This window comes from Glycine soja, chromosome 2 (assembly GCF_004193775.1).
Source record: "Glycine soja cultivar W05 chromosome 2, ASM419377v2, whole genome shotgun sequence".
NCBI classification, from domain to species: Eukaryota; Viridiplantae; Streptophyta; class Magnoliopsida; order Fabales; family Fabaceae; genus Glycine; species Glycine soja.
Genome location: NC_041003.1, coordinates 1,490,021 through 1,515,369, shown reverse-complemented (window position 1 = coordinate 1,515,369; position 25,349 = coordinate 1,490,021). Strand labels below are relative to the sequence as shown.

Sequence of the window (25,349 nt, the reverse complement as noted above, 5' to 3'; positions counted from 1 at the left end):
TTTTAGCATCTTGATATAGGCATTCTTGTATTAGGGAGACTTTTGATTTTCTCTAGATGTAGGATATGTTCCGTTTATTGTACAAGTACACAGGAAGCTGATGCTAGATTAATTTAAGAAGAAAAAGAAAATAATTCTACTTGCTTGCCCCTGCCAAGCAGTAGTAAATTATCCGAGTTTAAATATGGTACATTTTGTGTTCAGTCTTTCAAAAAAAAAAATCATTGACACATCTAAACATACCAAGACACTTACCATGTTATCGATCGTTCACAAACATAACGTGTTAAATGCATGTACATCATTACAAAAATAACATTTAAAAAATTAAAAGAACTAAAACTAAAAAAGAAATTGAAGTATTAAAAATTCAAAACCAAATTTCGCTATATTTATAGCGATTTTATTCATATTTCTTGCCTCGCTTAATTATGTCATCCTAGTTTCCATTTGTTTCTTTTGGCTTACGATATTACCACAGATACGAAAGCACTGGCTAGCCTTTGACTTCATTTTCTTAGCAACAGTGCAAACTTCATCACTTTTCGGTGTAAAAATACTTGACATTGATAATAATCATCGCTGATTGGCTTTGCGAACTAGAAGATGATGAAGTTACAAATAACATAGTAATCGTTTGGATGCTAACTTGTAGTCTTAAAATTGAAATTTAAGTGAACAATATAGCGCATCCTAATCTGCTCCACATTATAAACAATGTATTCATTGTACAATAGATCGCCCTGCAATACAAAGTGATAGAGAATAAATGTGAAGTATTAAATCATGACAATTATCAACAAACTTCCCTGCTAATAAAAATTTAACTTCTAGTGCATACCTTTTTGCCTGATTCTGTTTTGGGCTTTCCTAGGGGAACTACGAGCCCATCCTCAAGTTCCTGAGCTTTTGAAGGATCAAGAGCAGTACCTCCTAATCCTTTTGTGCTGCAGTATGAGATTGCGAAGCATATAAACTTTACTAGTAAAAGCAAAAAGAATACAAAACACAATATTTGAACCTATATGAAAGATTCACTAGTGCATTTAAAAGCAATGAACTGGAATTAGCTGTGGAATCAAACAAGGAGGCAGGCTTCAAGAGCCAGACTCAAATAAAAACTTGTTATAATGACTGACAGTACATGAAAACATGCAAACTAATTGATCAATATAGATTTTGTCATTGAATTACATAATGAGAAATGCTAGATACGCACTTCAAAACACTATTATTAATTGAAATTCATGTGAGACTCATTGAATGTGTTGGGTCCCACTCCCTATTTAGAGGATCCTACTATCAATTTAGTTGATTTCACACTAATTTTAACTAATAATAAATAATGTGTCGTATTAGATAGACCACTCAATAATGCAAGTTAACTAATAAGAATAGTGACAATTACGAAGACAATTGGCTCAATTCAATGCAAAATGTCTACATATAAACATCATATCATAAACTGAAACAACTTTGAGTTACAAAGTTACATTCTTACTAGAAGAAAAATTAAGGGAGGAAGATCCTTATTCAATGATGCATTAGCCACAGTGCCAAACCTTTCTGAACCGTTCTGCCTCGCCTTCTCTTGATGTCCTGAATATTTGAACAATATCCACAGTATAGTTTGAATGTGTTTCTGCATGAGTGTTCTTCGTATACTCTTCAATCTAGTGAAATCAAAAGGGACACGATGATATTGTCAGGATCAAGAACAGAAGCTCCAGCAACAGGTCAAATTTAAGGACTGCAGTATGCAATTTTGCAGAAAGATTTTTATGCTTAGGAACAAACTGGTATTTTATATCAGGTGAAAAGAAACGTTATCACCATTTAGAATTCACTTTGCCTTTCTCGACTCTCTTTTTTGTCATAGTAATTACCTTTTCAATTTTGCAACAAAACTATAAAGACAGCATAGTTGTTTACCATAGAAAATTCCACACAACCAAATTCAACTGGTGCCAGTTCACAATGAAGGCGTTGATAATGAGTATACAGAGGATCTCCCTGCAGCACATCCAGAATTGTATGATAAGAGATGAGTATATTATCTATAATAACTACACTTTAGCTCCAGCCTATATCATAGGCATCAAGCTCATTACATAAAGTTATCCTTGGAGCTTGAAAAGATAAGGATATTATCTGTAATAATTAACCGAATTATCCGAGGGAAAAAAATTTGAAAAGACTGAAAAAATTCTAGATATTGACCATCAACTACAAGAAGATAATTAAAATAGAGATACCTGCATTTCTGCGTCATCTTTCAAGAGCTTTGTGGCAACCTCAATTTCAGCAAGAGCCTCAACCTTTGAGTATAAGGAATCAATTAATGTCAATGGTTAAACAAAGAAAGTATTATAAGTTTATTTTCTAGAATATTGCAAAAAATTGAAGTTGGCCCCAAGGGGACAAGAGGAAGCTACCAAGGCTAACAGGAGAGCCAACAGAGTCATAAATGAAAGTATATAATTTATGTATATAGCAATCCTCATAAGAGAATCCACCATCCAAATATAAGAAAATAATAATCATAATCTATGAGCAACCAGAATAACCAGGTCAATACATGCATCTGGGAAAAGGATTACCATTTCTAACTTTCGTTTTAACTTCTGAGGGGTATCGATCACAAACTCACCTGCCATTATTCATATTTTCATGTTAATATTCCTCTAAAAAAATAATGCATAAGCACCACGAGAATTTATTTATGATTTTGAACCATTATATAATAAAACTATGCATGTGTTCTTTAGATAAATGAGACAGAGAGAGATAGCTTACGCACTTTTTTGAATCCAAAATCATGAGGAATTACAGTGTAGAATTCTCTGCAACAAGCAGATAAACCAATTATAACATATGGTTTTCCAATATCTTTAAAGCAAAAGTTCCCAACCTCAAATGATAGAAAATGAATTATAATATAGATAAACAGCACACAACTCTTTCAAAAGCAAATGAAAAGGGTATGTATTTCAAAGGAAAAATAGAGCATAGCACATCAAGGAAAAAAAAAAAAGAACACCGAATTTCTTACCCACTTAATTGTTTCAGAACTTTCCTATCACCTTTATCAATCACATTAGCCAATCTTTTGAGAACTTCATAGCCCTAAATAATTCACAAAATATAAGTTAATTTTTTTTAACAAGACAACATAAGAAAAGCATGCAAGTTGAAATGCTCTAGAGTCCAAAATAATGAAAACAAAGTCACTATTACAAGGGAACTTTTGCACCATGATCAAAAGGCTTCTCAATAATATGAAAACTTGGGCTCGTTCTACAAATGAATTAATTTTGCTATTCTCACACATAAGTACATGATTATATCCCTGAATTACCCATATAAAAGGAGAAATAATAAAAGCTCAATAGTATTGAAGAATGTTGATTTCACCAACATGAGTGACAAAAGAAGAAAATACTGTGTGATAGACTTTTGAAAGGAATATTAAATAAAAACAACAAATGCCAAAGCAGAAAAACATGATGTGCCCAAAAGCCTACCTTCAAAATTGTTGATTTGCTCAATTTTCCAAGGGGCAACTTCTTCGCATTGTACCCTAAAGTAAGGATCCCACAGTTTAAGTAGATAAAGAATATTGAATGAGACAATATCAGAATTCTAGAATGAGGAATTCAGATACATGATAATGAGTATTGACTGTCATAAGTTGAATCTAAGGAAACCATATCATTGATTTAAATTAATCAACAGAATGTCAAGCATATCATTGATTCATCATGCTCACATTGCAAACAAGAGATATAAATTTTGCAACACGTGGCTCAAGTTTAGATTCCTGAGGCTGCTTTCCTAAAGCATGGTCAGGATTTTCTGTAACCTAAAAGCAATATCCAAGTGTTTAGAATGACCAATCGAAATAGTTTCTTCCTCCTTTTGCTCCCCATCCACCATTAACACTCCAAGTAAAGACAGTACCAATTGCCAATTCACCATTGGCAAGAAAAGAGTGAAGTTTACTCTATAAGAATGCCTTTCATAAAAGAGACAGGGAATTAATTTCATGATCAAGGGCAAGCGAACCAGAGTTAATTGCAAAAAGGCACATCAAGTTACATGTAGAAAATGAAAATGAAGCAAGAGCAATAGAGTCATATAACTCACAGTAGATTCATTTTCCTTGCCACTGTAGTCCATTTCCAACCAAGCATAACTTTTAGGATAGCAAACAAAATTATTCCTACTGGACCAAGCATTCTTGGTCTTGGCTAAAAACTTTTGTTCAAATTCCTGAATGGCACTCTCACATGATTTAAAAGGGCCATGTATCTTGTCTTGTCCCTTTACACCTACGCTTTCCCATCTATTGTAAACAAGGAAGTCACCACCATTATCTGGTTCTGCAAAAAAGTTGATATATGCAGTCAGCAAAACCAGTTGAATAAACAGAAAAAACTGCTGGAGAAGCACGTGGCAAACAATGATTTCTACAACTCGAGCAACAAATTTTCATAACTACTTTAGGGTTGGAGACAACTAATTATCAAATATTAATATCTCTGTCCAATAATCATCTGATATTCCAAAAAGAAATACACAATTGGGGGGAGGAATGGGCACTAAACAGTCTAAACCATAGTTCAGATCATTCAAAATTTTGCAACTACGAAGAATCATTAATCTCATGACAATTTACATCAATAGGTAGATGGAATTGAGAATTAACCAAGAACTTGAATGATATAGAACTTGAGTTAAGGGTATCTTTTGGTTGTGGGAAGAGAAAAAGAGATAACATAAGAGAATATACAACAAGAAAAAAAGAAGAGAAATAAATAAGATATATATAAGATGGAAATAGAGATAACTTGGTTGAAGAGAAATAAAAAAAATAGAATTAAAACAGAATGATAGGATTTATGAAAATATCTTTTTAAGATTAATATGTTGAATTTTTGCAAATCTCCCAAGCTATTAATGTAAGAGAGATGTGAGGATAGTAACGTAACATGTTGTATTTCTGTATAAATCTCCTCGTATGACAGTGGAAGTCTGCAACGATAGGTCCCATCAATTTATTTTTTTAAAATTTTGCTCAACCAAATCACCACGTCACCCTCTCTTTCCTCCTTTCCCCTTTCTTTCGCATGTACCAAAACCATGCCTTAAGTATAAGGAAGAAAATGAATAGATCCTATATTACTTGTTGTTTGTATTAAAAAAAAATACTCCTATATAATCTCATACCTACATAAATAATAATTTTAATTCATATTCTTATATTCGTTGGATAATTATAAATCCATATTTACACACGTGACCTATACTTAACTTATATATAAAGTTAATAAAATAAATAAAAATATATTAATATAAAAAATTATTATAAATAAATTGAAAATTTACTCTTAAATACTTAAAACATAACATTAAAAGTATCTATAGATAATATTACACATGCTCCTGTGTATAAGAAATAATTATCTAATCCATCAAAATCAATATAATCGATTAAATTAGTTAATTTGTCATAATTTTAATGACTTTTTAAGATTATCTATAATATTAAATGATTTAAGAGGTGATTATTTTTTAAATATAAATTATTTACTCAAATACATATTTTAATTAGGAAGTATTATAATAAATGTACCCGCACTAATAAAAAAAAACGAATAAATGCCTATTCTTATTTCAAGTCCCAACAAAAAAGTAATTACTCTTTTCATCTGTGATATTTTTGCAGGTATTCATAACTTCTGGGGGATTTTGTCTTCCTAACTAATTGTGTTTGGTAAGAATATAATAAATATGAAAGTTTTGAAAAAAGTGTTAGGTCCCAATGAATAATATCTTCACCCCCAAAAGTTCAAAACGAGATGAAATGCACTGAAATGGAACGTGCAAGAGAGAGAGGAACGCTGAATTCTTTTTCCATGACTAACCTTGCTTTTACGGAACGTTAATACTTTTTTTTTTTTTCACAATTTCACATTACTAGTGCTCTCACGACTCATGGTACCGCCACCTTTCTCATTTTTACTGCTGGGTAGCGCCTCTATCTTAGTCTTTTTTTTTTAATTTGCTAATTAATTATTTACTCACATGTGATTATTTATATATTTTAATTGTTTTGTATAATAATCGGATACTTCACTCATAAAAAAAAATGGTATGTAAACTGATACTTTTGTCAGTTTTATGGGTTATCGATTATGCCTCGATTATATGCCTTGTAGATGATAAAAAAAACTTGCCTTTTTTCTAGAGAAAAAAAAAACACATTAATAAGGGGTAAAAGGAGAATTGTGTTAATGAACAATTTTTTTTCTTACACATCTAAACACTTTAATTCAAAATTTTCATTTTATTTACACTTTCTTTCATCTTAATTAAACACCCTCACTTTTATCTCTTTTTTTTTCATTTTCTTTCATCTATTTTCATTCCTTTCCATGACTAAAGATGTATTAGTTATGCTAATATTTACATTTGCTTCAACATTTTTGTTCGACATCAAAGGAAAATTCATAATCTTGTGTTATATTTGGAGGCGAGACAATGGTGTTGTTCATGCTCTAGCAAGGATGATTACATCTATTCTCAATTTCCACTCTATCTTTGTACCTATGATTAGGTTCATTGACTAATTTATTGCCGTCCTATTGGCATCCAAAAGTCTAAATGGCAGACCTAATATTTTTTTGAAATTTAAATGCAAATCAAACATTTAAGTATTAATAGCAATTTATAAAATAATAGTTTGTATTGAAAATAATATTTAGTATAGTTAGATTTTGTTGTAATGTTAGTATAAAACATTTTAATACAATCGATCAATTAAAAATTATCTCATAAACAACTTTAAAACAATTGTTATCATAAAAATGTTCTGTTTTACCGTACACAACAATTTATTTATTGGAAGAATATTGTTAGTACATTTAATTAATGTTGTATTTCTTAATTAATGTCTATATGGTATTGTAAGAATTTTTTAAAGGTTAAATTAATTTTTTAGTTTTTTAATTTATTTTTTGAGTTTAATTTGATTCTTTAATTTTTAAATTGATTTAATTTAATTTTTCAGTTTAAATTATAACAAATCACACTTGTGACGGTTCAAAACTATCACTAAATACATATTTTTTTAAAAATAAATAAATTTTAAAAATTAGAGAATCAAATTAAATTAAAAAAACTAAAGAAGCAAATGAGATCAATTTTAAAAATTAAAGAACCAAATTAAACCAAAAAATAAAAAAAATCAAATTAAATCTAAATAATAAATTAGAAAAACAAAACATTAATTTAACCTTTTTATGTTATGCTACATTCTCTCCAATATCAAATAAAGTGCATTAATAGGGGTAGATTTAGATCAGGTGTTTAAGGAAAAATTCTAGCTATAGCAATTAGAGTATAATGTATCGGGCTGTTTAGGAACAAGCTGATTTTTGAAGATTATCAATCTTAACTGTAACAGAGATTATTAGCAAGATTATATGTATAGACAAGCGCACCTGTTATATTTGTTTTAGCATCTTGATATAAACTTTTTTTGTATTAGGAGGACTTTTGATTTTCTCCATCTACGAGTATGTCCTGTTTATTGTTGTATCATTTTAGGTTTAATATAATTTACATTTTTCAAAAAAAAAAAGTACATTAATTAACAGCTAAGATATGCAAGTGGAGAAAAAAGTCAGAAACTCATAATGGCTCAACAAGGGGACCTTGGAGCCAATTATATAGGATATAGCCATAGTGAAAGTAGAGCACACGGCTCTTGTCTTTCCCCAAAGGGTAATTTGTTATTTAACTTCCATGCGTCACTCGTCACTGTTATATGTGACTTTAAATATTATATTTTATAAAATAAAAATATCTTTTAACAATATATTTATTTATTGATATACAATTTAAGCATTTAGATAATTTCGTAATTGTATTTAATTTCTTTTAGTAGGAACATTTTATTAAAAATTATTTTATAATAAAAAATATATAATTGATAATTTATAAGAAAGATTAGTTTAAAAGGCAACTAATATATGTATTAAATTGTAATTTCCAGGGACTAAAAAACAAAATATCTAAATTTTATGGATTAAAATGACCAAAATAAATTCATAGATACTAAAAAATAAAATATCCAAATTACATGAAATAAAAAGATAATTAAACCAAATTAAATTAACAAAAAAAATATTAAAAACTTTCATTCACTACCACTATTGCAAATCCTATAATTTTTTCTCTCCACATTTGTCTTCCAGTCTACCGACTCGATGAAAGAAGACTGAGAAGTCATCAAATTAAATAATAATCATCTTAAAAGTTATATATCAATAATTTTTTTTATTTGTTAGCATTTGTAAATGTAAATCTTTTTATTCAAGGGTGTATAATTATTAAACTTTTTCATACATTAATAATGTAAATAAATTTTATATTATTGTTCAATTACAATCGACATGTATAATATGTTTATCAATTATTATAATAATATTTTAAAAGTTACAGTGATAATAATTTTTTATTGATTAATATTGTAATTTTTTTATATTGACATTCTATAATCATTAAAGTTTCTTTTTATAAAAAAGATTAAATTATAATTTTTATCTCTTTTTAGTTCTTGACATCTGATTTAAGCCTCAATTTTACATAAATTAAGAAGAACCGCATGACTTGATAGGTATATCCTCACATAATTGTACATGAGATCTCATTAAGGACAATCCATTAAGTGTATGTTTGATATTCAGGTGAAAAAGATATTTTTTAAACAAAAGTAATTTTTATAAAAAATCAGGATTTTTATTTTTGTTTTACTTTATAGGTTAAATTTACATTAAAATATGTTGTGAATATTTTTAATTTCAATCCAAACATAACATTATTTGTGTCTTGTAATGAAGCGCGTTTGCGAATGGTTAACCAGCACATGTGTTAAATACCGAGATTAGGAAACTAAGAATGAACTTGTCAATCGGCATTGGAAGATTCCCATCGACGACCATTCTTTAGCGTCTATATATTAACTCATGTACGAACAAGTTGGCAAAGTTGTAAAGTCAAAACAAGCCCAAGTTCATCCACCACCATTTGACTCCTTCAGCTACATTTATTTGGAATTAAAGAAAGAAAATCGAGAAAAAAATGAGGAACATATACTTTTATTTAGTTAAAAGAAAAAGAAAAAATTCTTTAAATTTATTTTTTGTATTTCAATTTGAAGTTTTTTTTCCTTTGCTTATAATTATTTTGTAACAAACACAGCAGCATTAATATTAAGATTCTTTAGACAAAACCTGCTCCACTGTCTCTTTCAGAATCGCCACGTGGATCGTCTGATGTCACACTCTCCTGCGAAACAACGGTCGTTCTGGTCTTCTGGAGAACACTGGATCTATCAAGTATGTTTAAGCCTGCTGAACGCCCACTTTTCCTCGCATAATTGCTCATTTGTGGCAATCATCGTTCCATGGATCCAAATTGTATTTATAGTTTTAAAAAAATCTTAATTACTATATATAAAATTATTAAAACCCTTAATATTAATTTAATAGTTTATTTTTAAAATAATAAAAAGATTATTAGAAACATGATCGTGAAAAGTATCTATGCCATCTCCTTTTTTTTTTCTCTTCTTTTTTACATGACAAAATCTATTATTTTGATTGATCCTTATTTTTGTGATCTATTGTAACAAATTTTGATCGAAAAAATAAATCAATGTATTTAACTTACTTAAATTTTGTGATTATTTATCAATATGATGTAATATAATTGATAGATATCTTGTTTCTTAAATGTGTGATTATAAATGTCGATCTTTTAATTAGATCTAAATACAATTAATCATTGACTTTTGATTGAAGGATATATGGTTTAAAAAAAAAATAGTTCTGATGAGATTAAATTATTGATATTGCTCTGAATTTTGATATTTCTACCCGTTTGTATCGAGGAAACGGTAAAACTAATAAATTATGATTCATATTAGTTTAACAAAAAGAAAATGATCATTTTCAATCTTATCTGTTTGTACACTTGTTAATTATTTTTCTCTCCTTTTTTTTTTCGTATGTCCACACGCCCGTTGTTTGAGGAGACGACCAAATTATTTTAGAACTTGTATTTTTTTCTTAAAAAAAATATTGGACAAGTACATGTATAATTCCTATATGCATGATATATCCATGTAATTGTCGAATTGTTTTGAAAAAAAAGAATTTGGCAATTGATAAAAAAATAAAGACAAGTACAATAATGGCTCTACGTATCAACGAATAGGTGTGGTGTGAAAGAGAGGAATTTTCTAAGGACGCTCGTATCTTGCGTGACGAACTGACTATGCAAAGAATTTTTTCTTTCCTTACGCGTCCCCTCTCCTTGGCCTATATATACCCGACCAGACCACTTGTCTCTGCCACTCACAAATAAACATAATTACTTGCCTTGAGGAACGTTCCAGACCACATACAGAGGTTTCTCTAGTGATCTTCGTTCTTCTGTGGAGATCTTGTTTTTTCATCTCACTTTTCTTCTAATTAAGGAACAAGCTTTCCGCAGTTGAAAACCCTAGCTAGCTAGCTTCCACCAATTTGAATCACCAATGGCTCGCTCTTTCTCTAACGTCAAGGTTCTCTCTGCTCTTGTGGCCGACGGATTCTCCAACACTCTCACCAGGTACCACAATCGTTTCTCATCTCAATTTTTATCAAAAAACTGTTTGCAGTTTCAGCACGTTCAGTAATTTTCTAAGTGATATGAGTTTGTCTATTTATAGTTCCAACATTATCAACTTTCTGTCGGATAATATTAGAGTGTTTTCTCATTTTATTAATTTTTTCATTCATAGAATACAAAATCTTAATTTCTTATCCTAGGCTAGGCTGTCTCTTCAGAATTCAAATACATGGTACTTGACAAGAAACAACAAAAGAAGGAAATTAAGTTGTCTGTTTCCCACTTTAATTTCCTTAAGTTAGAGTATTATTTTATACGTAATTTTTTATAATATTATTTGTTTATCACACCACACGTTAATCTCTTTATTCATCTCATCCACTACATAGCTTTTTTATAAAATAAAATGTTGTAATAAATAACTTACAACTAACGTTTCTCTTTCTTTTGTTAAATAACTTGTTGAGCGCTCTATTTTCAAAAGCCACAATAGTTGGCTTAAATTTTGGCCTGAGGGGGTTATTTATTGTTCTCTTTATGAAAAGGGGGATTCTTGTTCTAACGGGTTATTAAAAATTGAATAATGAAGTGAGGGATTAATAATGAAATATACTTCCTTTATCTCATTATAATTATCATTCTAGATTTTTTAAAACAAACAAATAAAAAATATAAATTAATAAATTAATTTTCTTTATTGGAATTAATGTAACATATGATAGTTATTAGGGGTATAAATAGAAAAAATAATGAATAATACATTAAAAAATAAAATAATAATATTTTGAAACATATATTTTTTTTATTATACAACAATTATTTTTAGGACGGTGGAGCAGTAATTAGTGTTATGTGGAATTGGTTTTGTGTGGGGAACAGGCGTGGGTACGCAGCAGCGACACAAAGCGCAACAAGAGGAGGAGCTGCCTCCATCAGCAGCAAGATAGCTCCCAAGTCAGGGGAAGACAAGGTAGGAGGAGGTGCTGAAAAGGTTTCGTGGGTCCCAGACCCTGTCACTGGTTACTACAAACCGGAGAACATCAAAGAGATTGATGTTGCTGAGCTGAGAGCCACGGTTTTGGGCAAAAAATTCAACCACTAGCTCGCTAGCTAGTTAATTTCAATAACCTTTTTGGTCACTTGAATATGTTATATCATATATGACTCTCTCGAAGTTCACAGAACCTTCGGGGATTATTCAGCATGGGCCATCTAGCATATGGCCAAATTAATGTCTACTAGTGTGATTGGATCTCATGTTGAATACTCAAACTATGCTTTAGTTGAATTCTCTTTTGCTGAATAATACGAGTAGTTTGAAACTTTCTATGCAAATCTCTATAAAGTATAAACCCTCCTTTTCTGTTTCTATTTCGTCCACATAAGGGTGCTATTGCGTACCTGTCCATTTTTATTTCCTCCACATAAGTATGCTTTCGTAATTAAATGAATCCGATCGATCAACTTTCCTCCACAAGTTTGTGTTGTGGTCACGAACGTGTTTTCTTGATTTCATCTTAAAGTTACTGATCCATGCATGAGACTCGTGTTCATTTAATGCAGAATCCCTAGGACCATAAGACATACAAAATTGAAACCACAAGTCCCTAATGGCTAAAGATTAGCACACCACGTCTTCCCTCAACTTTTGCCCTTCTCACCCACTGTCAGGGCGATATATATATATATATATATATATATATTGAAATGAAAATTGAAACATCTAAATGTATTGAGTTTATCTCATTCGAAATATTTTTAATTTTATGAAAAATTGTTTTAAGTTATTTATTGCTTTAAAAAATTAAGATAATATTATTTATTTAAAGTATTTTTCACCAAATATACATAAGAGCATTGATAATAATTATTTGAAAACAAATAATTAAGTACTTTTCAAAAATTAAAATTATTTTGAAATAGAAAGCAATTAATAGTTTGTTGATGAGCGTAACATGTGGGTGGCATACATTGGATTTATGAAGTTTGAAACTAATCGTTGACATTGAGAGTCATTAACAATTATTATTAGTTATAAATTTTTTTCAGAATTCTTAATTTGATTTGTCAAGGAAAAGAAAGTTGATTTTTAAAATGCTCCATGTATGCCAAAAGACGAAACTACTATTTTGAGGAGGATAATTCATAATTCAGAGTGGATTTATACGTAACCTTTTGACATTGGTTAAGCACACCAGAAGAAATGTTGACACCTAGCGCTCTATAGTTATAGTAATTCTAAATTCAAGTTTAATGGGAGTTTGCTATAGTAATAGCATGTATGGGTAAAAGAAAACACCTACATAAGGGAAATGTCCTGAGACTTATAATGGTTACCAACTCGAGTGGATTCATACAAATCAACAATCGATCATATCAAGGCATGAGATGCAGGGAAGATGTCTACTACTACTGCTAGGATTAATTGCCAATGTTAATTTTGTAGTCTTCTCAGAGTATTTGACAGACAAAATACAATGAAATGAAATGTGATAATTGATAAATAGTCTTTAGAAATCTCATAATTAAGGAGGAATTTATTTTTTAATGGATTAATTACACTGTCCTCCTAAAATGTAGTACATTGAGATTGTTAGACAAGAAAAAGTGGTAATAGAGCATCTTCTTATCAAATCTAGTCGAGTAATTTAATCTGCGCCTTCGTTTAGTGTTGCTATAATCTCATATCTCCTTGTTCCAATCTATGGTGGTCGGTGGAAATATATGTAAAAGAGATTATGATGATCCAAGTCAGTTAAATTTGAGATGTTTATATGTATAGAATGAGTAACATACCTTATACTCTATCTGGTTGAGTATATACGAAGCATGGGAGGAAGTTATCTTTTGGTAATTGTTCCTCACTATTTTATTAAGTATCCGTTCGTGGGGGTCGTGTTTGTCATGCCCGAATATAAGACATGTGTCCAAGTATATATCGAGTAATATGACTTGTGCGATACAAAGTATATTAACCTCAGTTCAAGACAAGATAACCTAGGTTTTAAGGACTTAATTTAAATGACTTTAATTTTTTGTGGCTAAGTGAATCGGTTTAAATTAGACTAGTGTCATGACTTTGATGTATTAATTAAGAATCATGCGCATATGTATAATTGGATTCCTTAATACAATATTTACAAACATAGGTACTCAAACATATGAATAGATTAGTCGTTAAACTACATTAGGAAGCAAAATAATGCTTACTTGAAGCGCATATTACTATCTTGACTATGATTCTTAATTATGAGTAAAGTTAGTACCATTTTGCTAATTTATGTTTAACAAATTTTTTTTTATCATTGGTGTATTTCTTAAAAAGTCAATTTAATCGCTTGTAAATAAATTATTTTTCCCCAAATGAAAGTTGAGTTCTTAAACAATTAACTAATGATAAAAATATATTAAGAAATTAACGTGTTATCAACGTTTCTTTGTTTATTAATTACAGGAGATGATGTTGTTGGGGGGAGTTTTATTTTCTTCGCTTTCTTTCAGGCTTTAAGCTTAAGGTCCATAATTTTTCTGTTCTTTAATTTTATGTGAAAATTGAATGTGTTATAGTACTCCAAATCCATTGAATACTTTAAAGCATGGCAACATTCCCATACTTAAACACGGAATGATAGAGGGGCGGTGCTCCACTTTCTGCAAACATAATTGGCCGTGGCTATGGTTGTATTGTAGCACCAACTTCGCTTACCCTCCAATCATTTTCTATTTTTCTTAGTTTTATAAACAACCGAACTATCATTTCTGCAGAATGAATCGAGCTGCACCTTATTTTATTGTTTTGTCATTATGATAGCTGACGGTGGTGATAATTCAGTGTTTATTTAATTGGTTGCAATATTTTATACTTTCGCTGTTGATTATTGAACGGACAATATCATGTACTGTACCTTTTTTTCAATTAATGTCTTTTTAGCAATTACTACTTTATAAAAATATATATTTCATATTAGGACAATATAAAAATAGTCAAAATTTTACCTAATTAGTAAGAGAATTATTTTGATTTTATAAAAAAAAAAGTTCTCACTATTATGTTCAACAATTCTAAATACATGCATATTCTCACCGTTTCAAACAGAAAATAAAAAATGTTTCCGAAAAAGTACTACTGAGAGAAAAATGAAAATAATTTGTATGGTTAAGATTAAAAGATAAATATACATAATTTTTTTTAAATAGTTATTGACTACTGATAAAAATATAGTTATGTAATACTAATTAATTTTTAATTATGATTATTTACACACATATAATACTAATGATTTTTAATATATGTGTACGTAGTAGAAGGAGTTTTCGACTTATTTAACGTATTTATTATCTAGTGAGGGATTTTATTTATTTATAGAAATAAGAATTATAAATTTAGATTATATAATTATATATAATCTATATTTATAATATAGTGAGGGATTTTATTTATTTATAGATGGTTAAGATTAAAAGTTAATTGAGGAGTATGTGAGTACTTAAAAAAAGTTATTTGTGTCTTTCTTTTAATATTGATTGTCGATTATATATACAGGAAACTTATCGCATAAAAACTCTAGTTATGAAAAATGAGAATTATAAATTTAGAATATTATACTATATTTAAATATTTAATACTAAAACGTAAGTATATACAATTTTTAAAGTAATTATATGATTATTCATTAACTTTTAATTTTAATTGTTTGCGTATAATTGTATGAGTTAAATTTATAATTCTCTTTACTTGTAATAACTAAATTTTACTTAATACGTCTTAGTTATGCGTGTGTAAATATATACACATATTCATATTTACACACGCAAATTAAAGCTCGTCTGCTTACATTCCTATAAAGGAATATGCTATTAAGATCAGCTATGGTGTTCCTAGTTTTTAGCCTTACCATTAGCAATGATCATAATGGGAGATATATCCCTTAATAAGATATGATCGTCGAGGAATTAATTTCGGTTATGAGCTTGACTCAGGCCTAGACCAGGGAGAGTTCACTAGGTGAATCTACATTGCTACTTGCAGAATTTGGGATGTGGAAATCCAACACAAGCTTCACCTTTCTTGGTTGCAGTTGAGAAATATAACCATACAGTGAGATACTAATATGCTAATTGTAATATTTGCTATGATTCTGCATGTCCTTGTATAATTCCACTTCTTCATTCATTATCAGATGAACTCAATGCATGGATAATAAATAATGTCAAAGCCAGAATTATTTCTGCAGCAATTAATAACTCTTTTCCCCCCTCCATTTCTCTATTTTTATTTCTATCACACTTTATCAGCTATTTATCTCTTTTTTTTTTTCTTTCACTCTCAACTTATAGCCAAATTAAGGTTGTTTAAGAAATATTTTTATTCATTTATTTTTTGTCTGGGGAACGAAAATCTAGGTCCGTTGAGTCTCGAACTGACCAGAATCGGAACTGTGCACTCACACTAGTTCTCATAAATTATCATAATACCTATAAACAATTCCTCAGATCATAAAAACTTACTAATTTATCCCATCATCATGACGAAAACCGAAAATCCATCATACCGTTTTCAGGCGGCAATAAATATAATATGTGCAATTATAATAACTGGTTGAAAAAAAAAAGACATTTCATGTATTTATCTTTATTTTTTCTTTAAAAAAGAAAAATAATGATATCAGTATTTTTTTAAGAAAAATTAATTGCATATTAAAAAGTTCATGAAGAAAATAAAAATAATTTAAAAATACAAAATCAACATCTAACAAGAGATATCATACAACATACAACACAAGCGTCCACAAATAATCATAGTTAAATAAAGGAGAATTGGATTGAATTGAATTTCTAAACGGAGGAAAGGGAGGGTTTTCCGTTTCTCAATTTGAGTTTCCTAATTCGAAAACCATCGCAATCCAAGCCGCTACCGCACTGCGGGGAGACGAAGAAGTTATCGAGGGGAAAGGAAGCGGAGGCGACGCCGACGGAGAAATCGAGATCATCGCCGAAACGAACGACGTCGAGAATGCTGAGCCAGAAGAAGAGGATCTTCACGCTAATCCCCCGGAGTTCGGTGAGCCTGCCGTCGGATACGTAGACGGTGATGATTTTCTGGTAACTCAGCTGGTACGAACCTTCGAGGGAGAAACTGCACGAACCGTTCAGATCGGCGTGGAATTTTCCGCTGGACGGGTCCAGCTCGTAGCCGGTCACTCTTTTCGGGAGAATGCCTGCCGGAAAGTGAAAGCTCTCCAGCATCTCGTACGCCGTCGGGGCGCCGGTGGCGGTGACCGCCGGAGGAGGAGGAAGGCGGTGTCGGACGTAGTCCCTCTATTATTGGAATTGAATTGAAATCTGATTAGGGGTTGGGGTTTGGGGACTCTGGTGGCTTCAATACTTCACGGTTTTGTATGTTCTGGGATGATGGAATGGAGGGGGACTAAACGTCGGCGTTTCGCTATGATCAAAGAGGACCTAATTAATTTATTAAAAAAAACAGATTTTATTATTATTAATTTATTAGATATTCTTTTCTTCTGATATTGAATTATTGATTATGTTTTAATGTACATTTTTAAAAGAAGATTATTAATTTTATAAATTATTACGATAAAATGATTTTTTTGACAAAACTATTCTTATTCAAAGAATTAAAACAAAATTATATATTTGTTTATGTTTTCAGGTTATTGAAAAACTAATTAATGTTTAAAGAAACATTTACCTTAAATGAGAGTAAATAAAGAGTAAAATTCATGTGATTATATAATTTTCAATAAAAACGTGTTTTAAAAAAAAATGTATTACCAACATTTTTCTATCTAAAGTAACATAACACTCGACAAATTAGAGGTCATGAAGTTAATAAAAACATCAATTTGTTTAAACTTATTTATTGAAATAAGTATTTATTTTCATAAAATAAATAATTTTATTTATTTTTAGTGGATTTGTCTCAGCTTTTTTTGCTTTAAAAGAAATAATTTTCTATTTGATAAATAAATCCGTTCTGCTGGTTGACTGAGCAAGCCCGTTGTATTTTCTACGGAGCAAGTATGAAGCTTGATTCGTAGCCGAAGGCTACATAACAAGTTGGCATAAATTTAATGGATTCTTTTTCTCCGGTTGCAACTTGCAAATTAAGCACTATCAGGTTCTTGCTTTCTATAACATTGACCTCGTGTGTAACTTGATATTAATAACGCTTTTCTCGGTGGCAATTTGTTTGAAGAGGTGTATATGAATTTACCACTTGGATATCAAGTGGAGGATTCAGGCTTGGTCTGCCAACTTCACAAGTCTCTTTATGGCTTAAGCCAAGTCTTGCAATAATTTGATGCAGTTCCATTTCATGTCTTGATTTGCATAATGTTTTATGTAAGTTTGCAATACTGTGCTAGCTCACTTTCAGCTATTAACTTAAAGTTGTTCCAAACACACTGTAAATGTAATTGGTGATTTGAATTGAAATAGTTTTTAGGCCTTAAGGTTGCTTGATCTTCTAAAGAATGTATCCTTCATAGAGCAAATATACTTTATCTCTTTGAAGATACTAATTTTTTGGCTTCCAAACTCTCCATTATTCTTATGGAAGATGCTTTGATTTGGCGCCTGATGAATCACACGATTTCCATGCCCGTCGTTACTTGTGTTGCTCACAAATTCAGCCTATCTGCATGTTGTTCACAATCTTCTCAGATGTTTGAAAGACTCACCTAGTCAATGATTGATGTTTCCTCATTCCCATCTAAATATTTCAGCATACGCAAATGCAGGTTAGGGTAGTTGGCTAGATGCCCACAAGTCCACAACTAATTTTTTGTTTTCTTTAGCATTTCCTTGATTTTCATGGAAATGAAAAACATGCCACAGTTCTGTGCTAATAAAGTTGAATATCGAGCGCTTGCAGTTGTCACTGGCTCACTGCCGTGTTACTTTGATTGAAGTATATTTAGGTTGACTTTCAACTTCCCACATCATTTGCCACACTGTTTTGTGATAATAACTTAACCATCAATTAGCATATTGATATAGATTTTCACTTTATTCATGAACATGTGGCACCTGGATTTATTTGATTGATCTATGTCCAATCAAGGTTTCAATTGGTAGATCTATCAACCAAAAACAATTCCCAATCATGTTTCCACAATTATTGTCCAAGTTGCGCATCTTGAATATATTTGCTTCAAGTCGAGGGGAGTATTAGTTTTGTAATGGTTATTTTGTTGGTAACCCTATGTTAACATGTTAGGCATCTCATCTATATATGTAAACCCATTTTCCCTATTGAATAAAAATGCTCCCTTTTATTCTCTTAAATTTGTAAGTATTAACCCTCATAAAAAGAAATTGTAACTAATAGCATTAAATGTCACATTGTTACGATGTTGAAGCTGTACCTACACATCCAGCAAATCATAACCATAAGAATCCTATTTAATATGCATCACAACAGAAGAATAGAAGATAACACAAAATCACTTGACTGGTTCATCTAACTCCCAACCCCATGAAACAGTCTATGCTTCAACTACAAGTGGGACTCTCATACATAGAAGCTACTGACCGCAAAATCCGCAGAAGCGATTCCAACTGAAAATTGGAGCTTGTCCTCATCGCTGAGTGATTCTCACAAGCGCACAATGTTTAAAACAAAACTATCACTTCGATCCCTTATAAGCCGGACATTCTGTCCTTTCTGATAACACCCATTATGATGGACTCACAACTGTGCAAGTATAATCAAAATGCTTTAAATTTGCCGGTGCAGTTGTCTAATTAGCCAATCACTCCTTTAGAAAGAAGCCCAACAAGGAAGTCCGAAGTCGTACTATTGAATGACAAACATCATATGCAGCTACTTAATATGTTGGTATTTTTTGCAGACAGATAGGATGGAGGAAAAAAAAAAACTAGCATACCCCAGTTACCAAAGGCTCCTTCCTAAGCCAAAGTATGGGGAAGGGTAATTGTGCGCAGCCTTACCCTTGTATATGCAAAGAGACTGTTTCCGGATTCAAACCCATGATCAAAAAGTCACCAAGGCACAACTTTGCCGCTGTGCCAGGATTGAGAAAATAATCAACAAAAAAAAAAGGATGGAGCCTAGAATTGCTTTTGGAATGATAAATGGGTTTTGGTTGAAAATTAATAACAATTTTCTTTGGGTGAGTAGAAGCTGATGGTATGTTAGAATAACCTACACTGGCGGAAATGACTGCTTGATACAAAATTGGGTTATCCAGATCAAAACAGCGGAGTGTATTCTAGAGGAGGAGGGGCCCGTGTAAAGTGTAAAATTGGTGCTGATAGTCTAACCAAATTAGTCGAGTAGTTTCAATTAGGTTTTGGCTTATTCAAAGGCTAGCCGTGAGGTACGGGGTGTGTGTTATCATCTATCTTCTCTCAAAAATCTCAAACAAAGATCTACCTAACTAATGTAGATTGATAATTGCACTTTAGTTCGGTGTTTGATAACCGAACTATTATTAGTCATAAAAATGTCAAGATGGGTCTACAATCAAAACAAAGAACTACACAAAACTACAATCAAAACAAAGAACTACACAAAAGACTACGCCTCTATATTTTTTTTTTCTTAACTCTTCCCGTTTATCAGAAAATACCTTGATTTATCCGTAGTTCCGCCGGGAAGATAAGTAAAGTTTGACGTTTCCATCAAGAATTACACTCAAATGTCATAAGAACCATTCAACATTAATTTCATGACATTAATACCTTGTTTTGCCTACACTCTACATCTAACATGCCTTATAATATGTTCGATATTAATATTAATATTATGATATCATTTACTTTCTTTAATATTAATAGCAAATTATTATTCTTACTTATAGAATATAAAAAAAGAGAGAAAAAATAAAATAAAAAAGAGCGATATATCCAATGAAATGATGGATTTGGGCAAGACAATAATAGAGTATTGCCAGATACAAGTAACATTTGTTTGGATTCTGAGGCAAATGGCACCACAAAGGGCGGAATCCCCTATGCTGAAAATCATTTGAGGGGAAACAAACAATACCCCGATAATAAAAAGTAGGACTAATTATTAACTTAAAAAGCATAAAAAAGAGAGAGATAGATCTACTACACTTTGCAACCCAATAATCCGTTGGTTCACCAATTGAATCACAGAAAAGCGTAATTAAATTGAGGAAACGTAAACGTCACCGTTTAAGGGGAGCGTTTTGCAATCGAAGCCACAACCACATTGGGGGCTCTCGAGGAAGTTCTCGACGCCGAAATCAGCGGAAGCGATGCCGACAGAGAAGTAAATATCGTTGCCCTGACGAGAGACCTCGACGATGTTGAGCCACAGGAGCAAGATTTTGACGGTGACACCTTTGAGATTGTAGAGCCTGCCCTTGGAGATCACACCCGTGATTGTGGACTTGTACTTGAGCGCGTAGGATTCTATGTCGAAGCTGCAGGCTCCTTCAAAATACACAGCGAACTCGCCGCTGTCTCTGTTCAGTGAATACCCTATGGCTCCCTTCGGAAGAAGACCCACCGGGAAGCCGTACTCCATGAGAACATCGTACGCTGATAGCTTCTGCGGTTGGCTTAGCGCGCATGATGCCGTCAAACACACCACCAGGATCCATAGGAATCTAATTGAAGACATCATCGCCTCTGACTCCAACGAAACACTCACTCGCAGAGGATGGATTTTGGAAGGAAGATATATGGTAGATAGATATAGAGACACTGGACTCTTAGACTAAGCTTTCGGTAGGAAAAAAAGTTGAAAGTGAAGAAAAATTATTAAGTGTTTTTTTTAAACGCGATTATTATTATCAGAGTAATTTAAACAAATCTCCCCTCAACTCAATTTTAAAGAAATTATCAACGGTTTTTTCCTCTCTTTTTTAACTTACGTAAATCTTGTGCGTGAGATTTAAGAAAATTAAGTATGTTTTTTTCTCAAATTTTAAAATCTATACAAATCCTCCTAAATATGCATTGTATTTGATATTTAATGAGTATTTTAAAAAATATATATATTTTTGTCTGCCTCTTTAAGTATGGGACAGTTTTGATAAAAAAAAATTAAAAAGATCATTGAATAGGTGAAAACACTAATTTGGGGTCAATGATTCAATAGAGATTCAAAAGTGATCAAACCTATCTTAATAAAATATTTTAATAAAATATTCTAGTAATGTTGAAAAAAAAACATAATATGTATAAATTAATAATAATAATAATAATAAAAGTAAATTTTACTTAAAAAAGTTTCATAAGTTATAATATTTTTTTAAAAATCAAAATGATATTATTTTGAAAGTTTTTTTATTCAAAAAAACAGATTTAAGGATGGATAGAATTTTAGGATGTATTGGATTGGACACGGAATCTGGATTGAATCTATTGGTCCGATCCGGTCTTTAGACCAGTGAAAAAGCAAGTTACTATACCAATAAAACTATAAGTTAAATGAATATCATGGTAAACAACAAAATCTTTGAAATTATCTCAATCAAACCATCAATAATCCAACTCATAAAATTATTAGAACCAATTCTATACCAACAATAATAACATTAAATTTAAATATATTTTAAAAATAGAGGTAATTTTCTTAAATAAGAAAGATTTGTGTAATCTCAAAAATAAAAAGAGACATGCATAATTTCTTTACAATTCAATAAATATTTGCGTAGGTTTTAAAAAATAAAGGAATATGTATGCAATTTTTTTTAAATCTAAAAGTAGATTTGTGTAATTTATTATTATTATTATTAAAATTTTATAATAATAAAATGCCAGCCTGTCTTTGGAATTTTTATTATTATTTCTTATAGTATCGAATGATAATGAAATTCATACGGCTTGAATTGTATCTGTTTTTTTAGTTTATTTTTTAAGGAAATGATTAATTATTAAAATATTAATTTAAGCTGAAATTTTTGTTTCCAGTATCATCAAGAAGTTGAATCATTTGAGTGGCCTATTGCTTTGCAGATCTACTAGTACCAATATTAATTATTTTTTTATAATTTCAGTTATTCAACAACACACTGGTATCTAGGAATTAATTAATATTATTCCAAGAATGCGAGGAACTCGTGCGGTACGTGAGAGAACTTTGTCTGTCAACTGGAGGATCCACTCTTAATTTTTAAACTCTTACTCCCTCGGACCTTAAAAAAATGAAAATTCTTGGTTTCAAATATAATTTTTTAAAATAATTATATCTTATTTATTATTATTATTATTATTATTATTATTATTATTATTTATAAAATATTTTTATTTAATTATGATGTTAATTTCAATAATTTTTCTATTTCTCATATTAAATTTCAATTAGATTAGTCTTCTGTTTAGTTAATAGACATTTTTAAGTATGAGGGAGAATTAATGTTTAAGTGGGATTCATTGTTGATGTCTTTCTTTCTCCTCCTGAAAATCTTTAGAAGATAATTTCCACTCGTTTCAACGAGGAGATAAATTAGAAAACAAAATTTTTTAATTGAAATCAATAAAATTAAATAAAATTAATTAGTTTCTTTAGTTAGTGTGAACCGAATTTTCTTCTTATTATATTTGAGATTATATTTGAGACAGGAGGAAGTAAGTCTTACCCCATTTCGGTCTTTTTATATAAGAAAGACAATTGTTTATATTTTTCACATATTTAATATATTTTTATTTAATTTTTATTTTTCATTAAATATTAAGAAGGGGTACATGAAAATATGGTATTTTTATTTTTAGAAGAATAATTTTATATCTTCTTATATTATTTTTTATCGATCTAAATTTGGAAAGCATTAGATACTTTTTTATATACAATTTTAACATATTCTGATATTCCCCCTTTGTGCAATGCTACTATTTTTTTTGTTAATCTAAGTGAAGACAATATTAAATAATTTTCATGTTTTCAATTTATTTTAATTTACAAACATTTTTATATTCACATTTAATTTTATATTTGTATTTAATAATCTTTTGGTCACTTCATAAAATCTGGATAATTATTTTTCAGATTTAACTACTCTAGAGTGTGAGAGCTACATTTTATAGAATATTTTTTAACAATTAAAGTTTTAGTAATTTATTATAATTTAATTATTGATTGTAAACTTGTAATTACACAATGTTATATATAGCATATATTATTTATTGGGTCACTTAGCGACCAAATAAATGTAAAAAAAAAAATCAATATTTGTTTGTGGTGCACTAGTGTGGTATTACTGTAGAAGTCGTGGAGGAAGGATTTCAAAACCGTGAGAAATGCCAAAATGAGGAAACACAAAAGGGAAGTGGTTTTATTATTGTAGAAGTTGTGGAGGCGACGCTGTTTAGAAGACAAGAGATGGGGCCGGCAAGGAGGGAGGATGTGAGGAAGGAGAAGGTGAAGATCTCTGATCCCTGAGAGATGAATCATGAATGTGAGGAAGGAGGGATAACATGTTGATTTTTTATTTTTATTTTTTAAATTTTTGACAGCGTACATACCATTGGCAAAAAACTTTCAAATACGCGAATATCATCATTATGAACATTAAAAAGAGGAAGATTCTGAATGTCACCCATATAACTTGAATTCAGGATTGAAGACATAAGATCAATATGTGTCATAATTGAGACACCTGATCAATGATAGAACTTTCTTTCATGTCTTCGAGACCGTTAGGAGCCAAAAAAGTTGCGTAAGGATTACCTTTTGATCACAACCATGGTTGACTCCAAATATTAATTTTCTGACCATTGTCAATTCTCCATCCTATGTCCTCCCTTTTAACAACCAGTAGGTGTGAAGCATAAATATTACGCCAAATATAACTTTAATTATGTCCAAGATTGACACCCAAGTAAACTACACTTGTTAGGGAAAAAATGATTGGAGAATGATGACTAACCATGCTATTGTTAAAAAGGTTCTGAAAACAAGATACTTTTCATAAGAGAATTTTTAGGAAGCTCAACTTGGACATAATTCAAGTTTTATATGATGTAGTATCATGCTTCATAAGTAGTGATAATAAGTTAAGGTATGAGATGGAGGATTGGAAATGAGAATTGTATTAGCATTTGGAACCAGCCTTACCATTAGCAATGACCATATGGATACCATCATTGATAATAACCATCTCAAAACTCATGGTAACTGGATGGCTATTTCAAATCTTAATATTCCTTCAAAATTCAAACATTTCTTATGGAGGCTCCTTAGAGAATGCTTACCAACAAGGCACCGTTTAATCCACAAGGGTGTTAATTGTTCACGTGAATGCGTTTTTTGCTCCTCAAATCCAGAAAATTATTGGCTTCTATTTTTTGATTTTCCCACGGCAAAGCTTTTCTTGCAAGCAGCTGGTCTTTGGACTCAAACTGAGGAGAAAATTTGTACAGTAGCTGATACAAATGATTAGATCTTCTCTTTGCTGCAGCAACTCGCGCCAGATATAAGTGCAAATTCTTCTCGTAACGAGAAGCTATGGAAAGAGGTCGATATTGTGTTAGAACAAATCTCTTTTAACCTGTGATATTACAAACTACAAAGAAACACATGTTATTAATAAAATGCGGAAATTACAGATCAAAACATACCTCCAGCCATTGCTATGAAGAGTTTCTTGTTTTGGTTCTTCCAAGCTCTCTCTCTTCCACTCTCTAGATGGTGTATAAGACTGAATTCG

General features: G+C 30.6%; 3 protein-coding genes and 1 long non-coding RNA gene across 9 annotated transcripts; 1 reads left to right on the top strand and 3 right to left on the bottom strand.

The window, feature by feature from the left end:
• Positions 1-240: 240 nt before the first annotated feature.
• Positions 241-4,835, bottom strand: LOC114378792. 6 transcript variants are annotated; one of them, XR_003659397.1, is made up of 11 exons: positions 4,679-4,817; positions 4,147-4,382; positions 3,525-3,580; positions 3,053-3,126; positions 2,801-2,843; positions 2,601-2,650; positions 2,256-2,318; positions 1,933-2,013; positions 1,502-1,673; positions 842-947; positions 241-743 (listed from the first exon to the last, which is right to left on the bottom strand). It is a non-coding gene; the product is annotated as an uncharacterized LOC114378792 (long non-coding RNA). The 6 variants fall into 6 exon arrangements; XR_003659396.1 differs by having other exon boundaries at positions 4,709-4,806; XR_003659395.1 differs by having other exon boundaries at positions 3,525-4,015; positions 4,147-4,835.
• Positions 4,836-10,407: 5,572 nt separating this feature from the next.
• LOC114378784 (indole-3-acetic acid-induced protein ARG2-like) lies at positions 10,408-12,049 on the top strand. Its single transcript, XM_028337407.1, has 2 exons — positions 10,408-10,680; positions 11,560-12,049. Exons 1-2 carry the CDS (start codon positions 10,607-10,609, stop codon positions 11,780-11,782), a joined length of 297 nt encoding a protein of 98 aa, XP_028193208.1. The 5' UTR covers positions 10,408-10,606; the 3' UTR covers positions 11,783-12,049.
• Positions 12,050-16,389: 4,340 nt separating this feature from the next.
• Positions 16,390-18,016, bottom strand: LOC114369357. The gene is made up of 2 exons (XM_028326579.1): positions 17,918-18,016; positions 16,390-16,998 (listed from the first exon to the last, which is right to left on the bottom strand). Exons 1-2 carry the CDS (start codon positions 18,014-18,016, stop codon positions 16,516-16,518), a joined length of 582 nt encoding a protein of 193 aa, XP_028182380.1. The 3' UTR covers positions 16,390-16,515.
• A 2,540-nt stretch (positions 18,017-20,556) lies between these two features.
• Positions 20,557-21,447, bottom strand: LOC114378777 (uncharacterized protein At5g01610-like). Its single transcript, XM_028337403.1, has one exon. The coding sequence runs from the start codon at positions 21,320-21,322 to the stop codon at positions 20,840-20,842; it is 483 nt and encodes a 160-aa protein (XP_028193204.1). The 5' UTR covers positions 21,323-21,447; the 3' UTR covers positions 20,557-20,839.
• Positions 21,448-25,349: the final 3,902 nt, after the last annotated feature.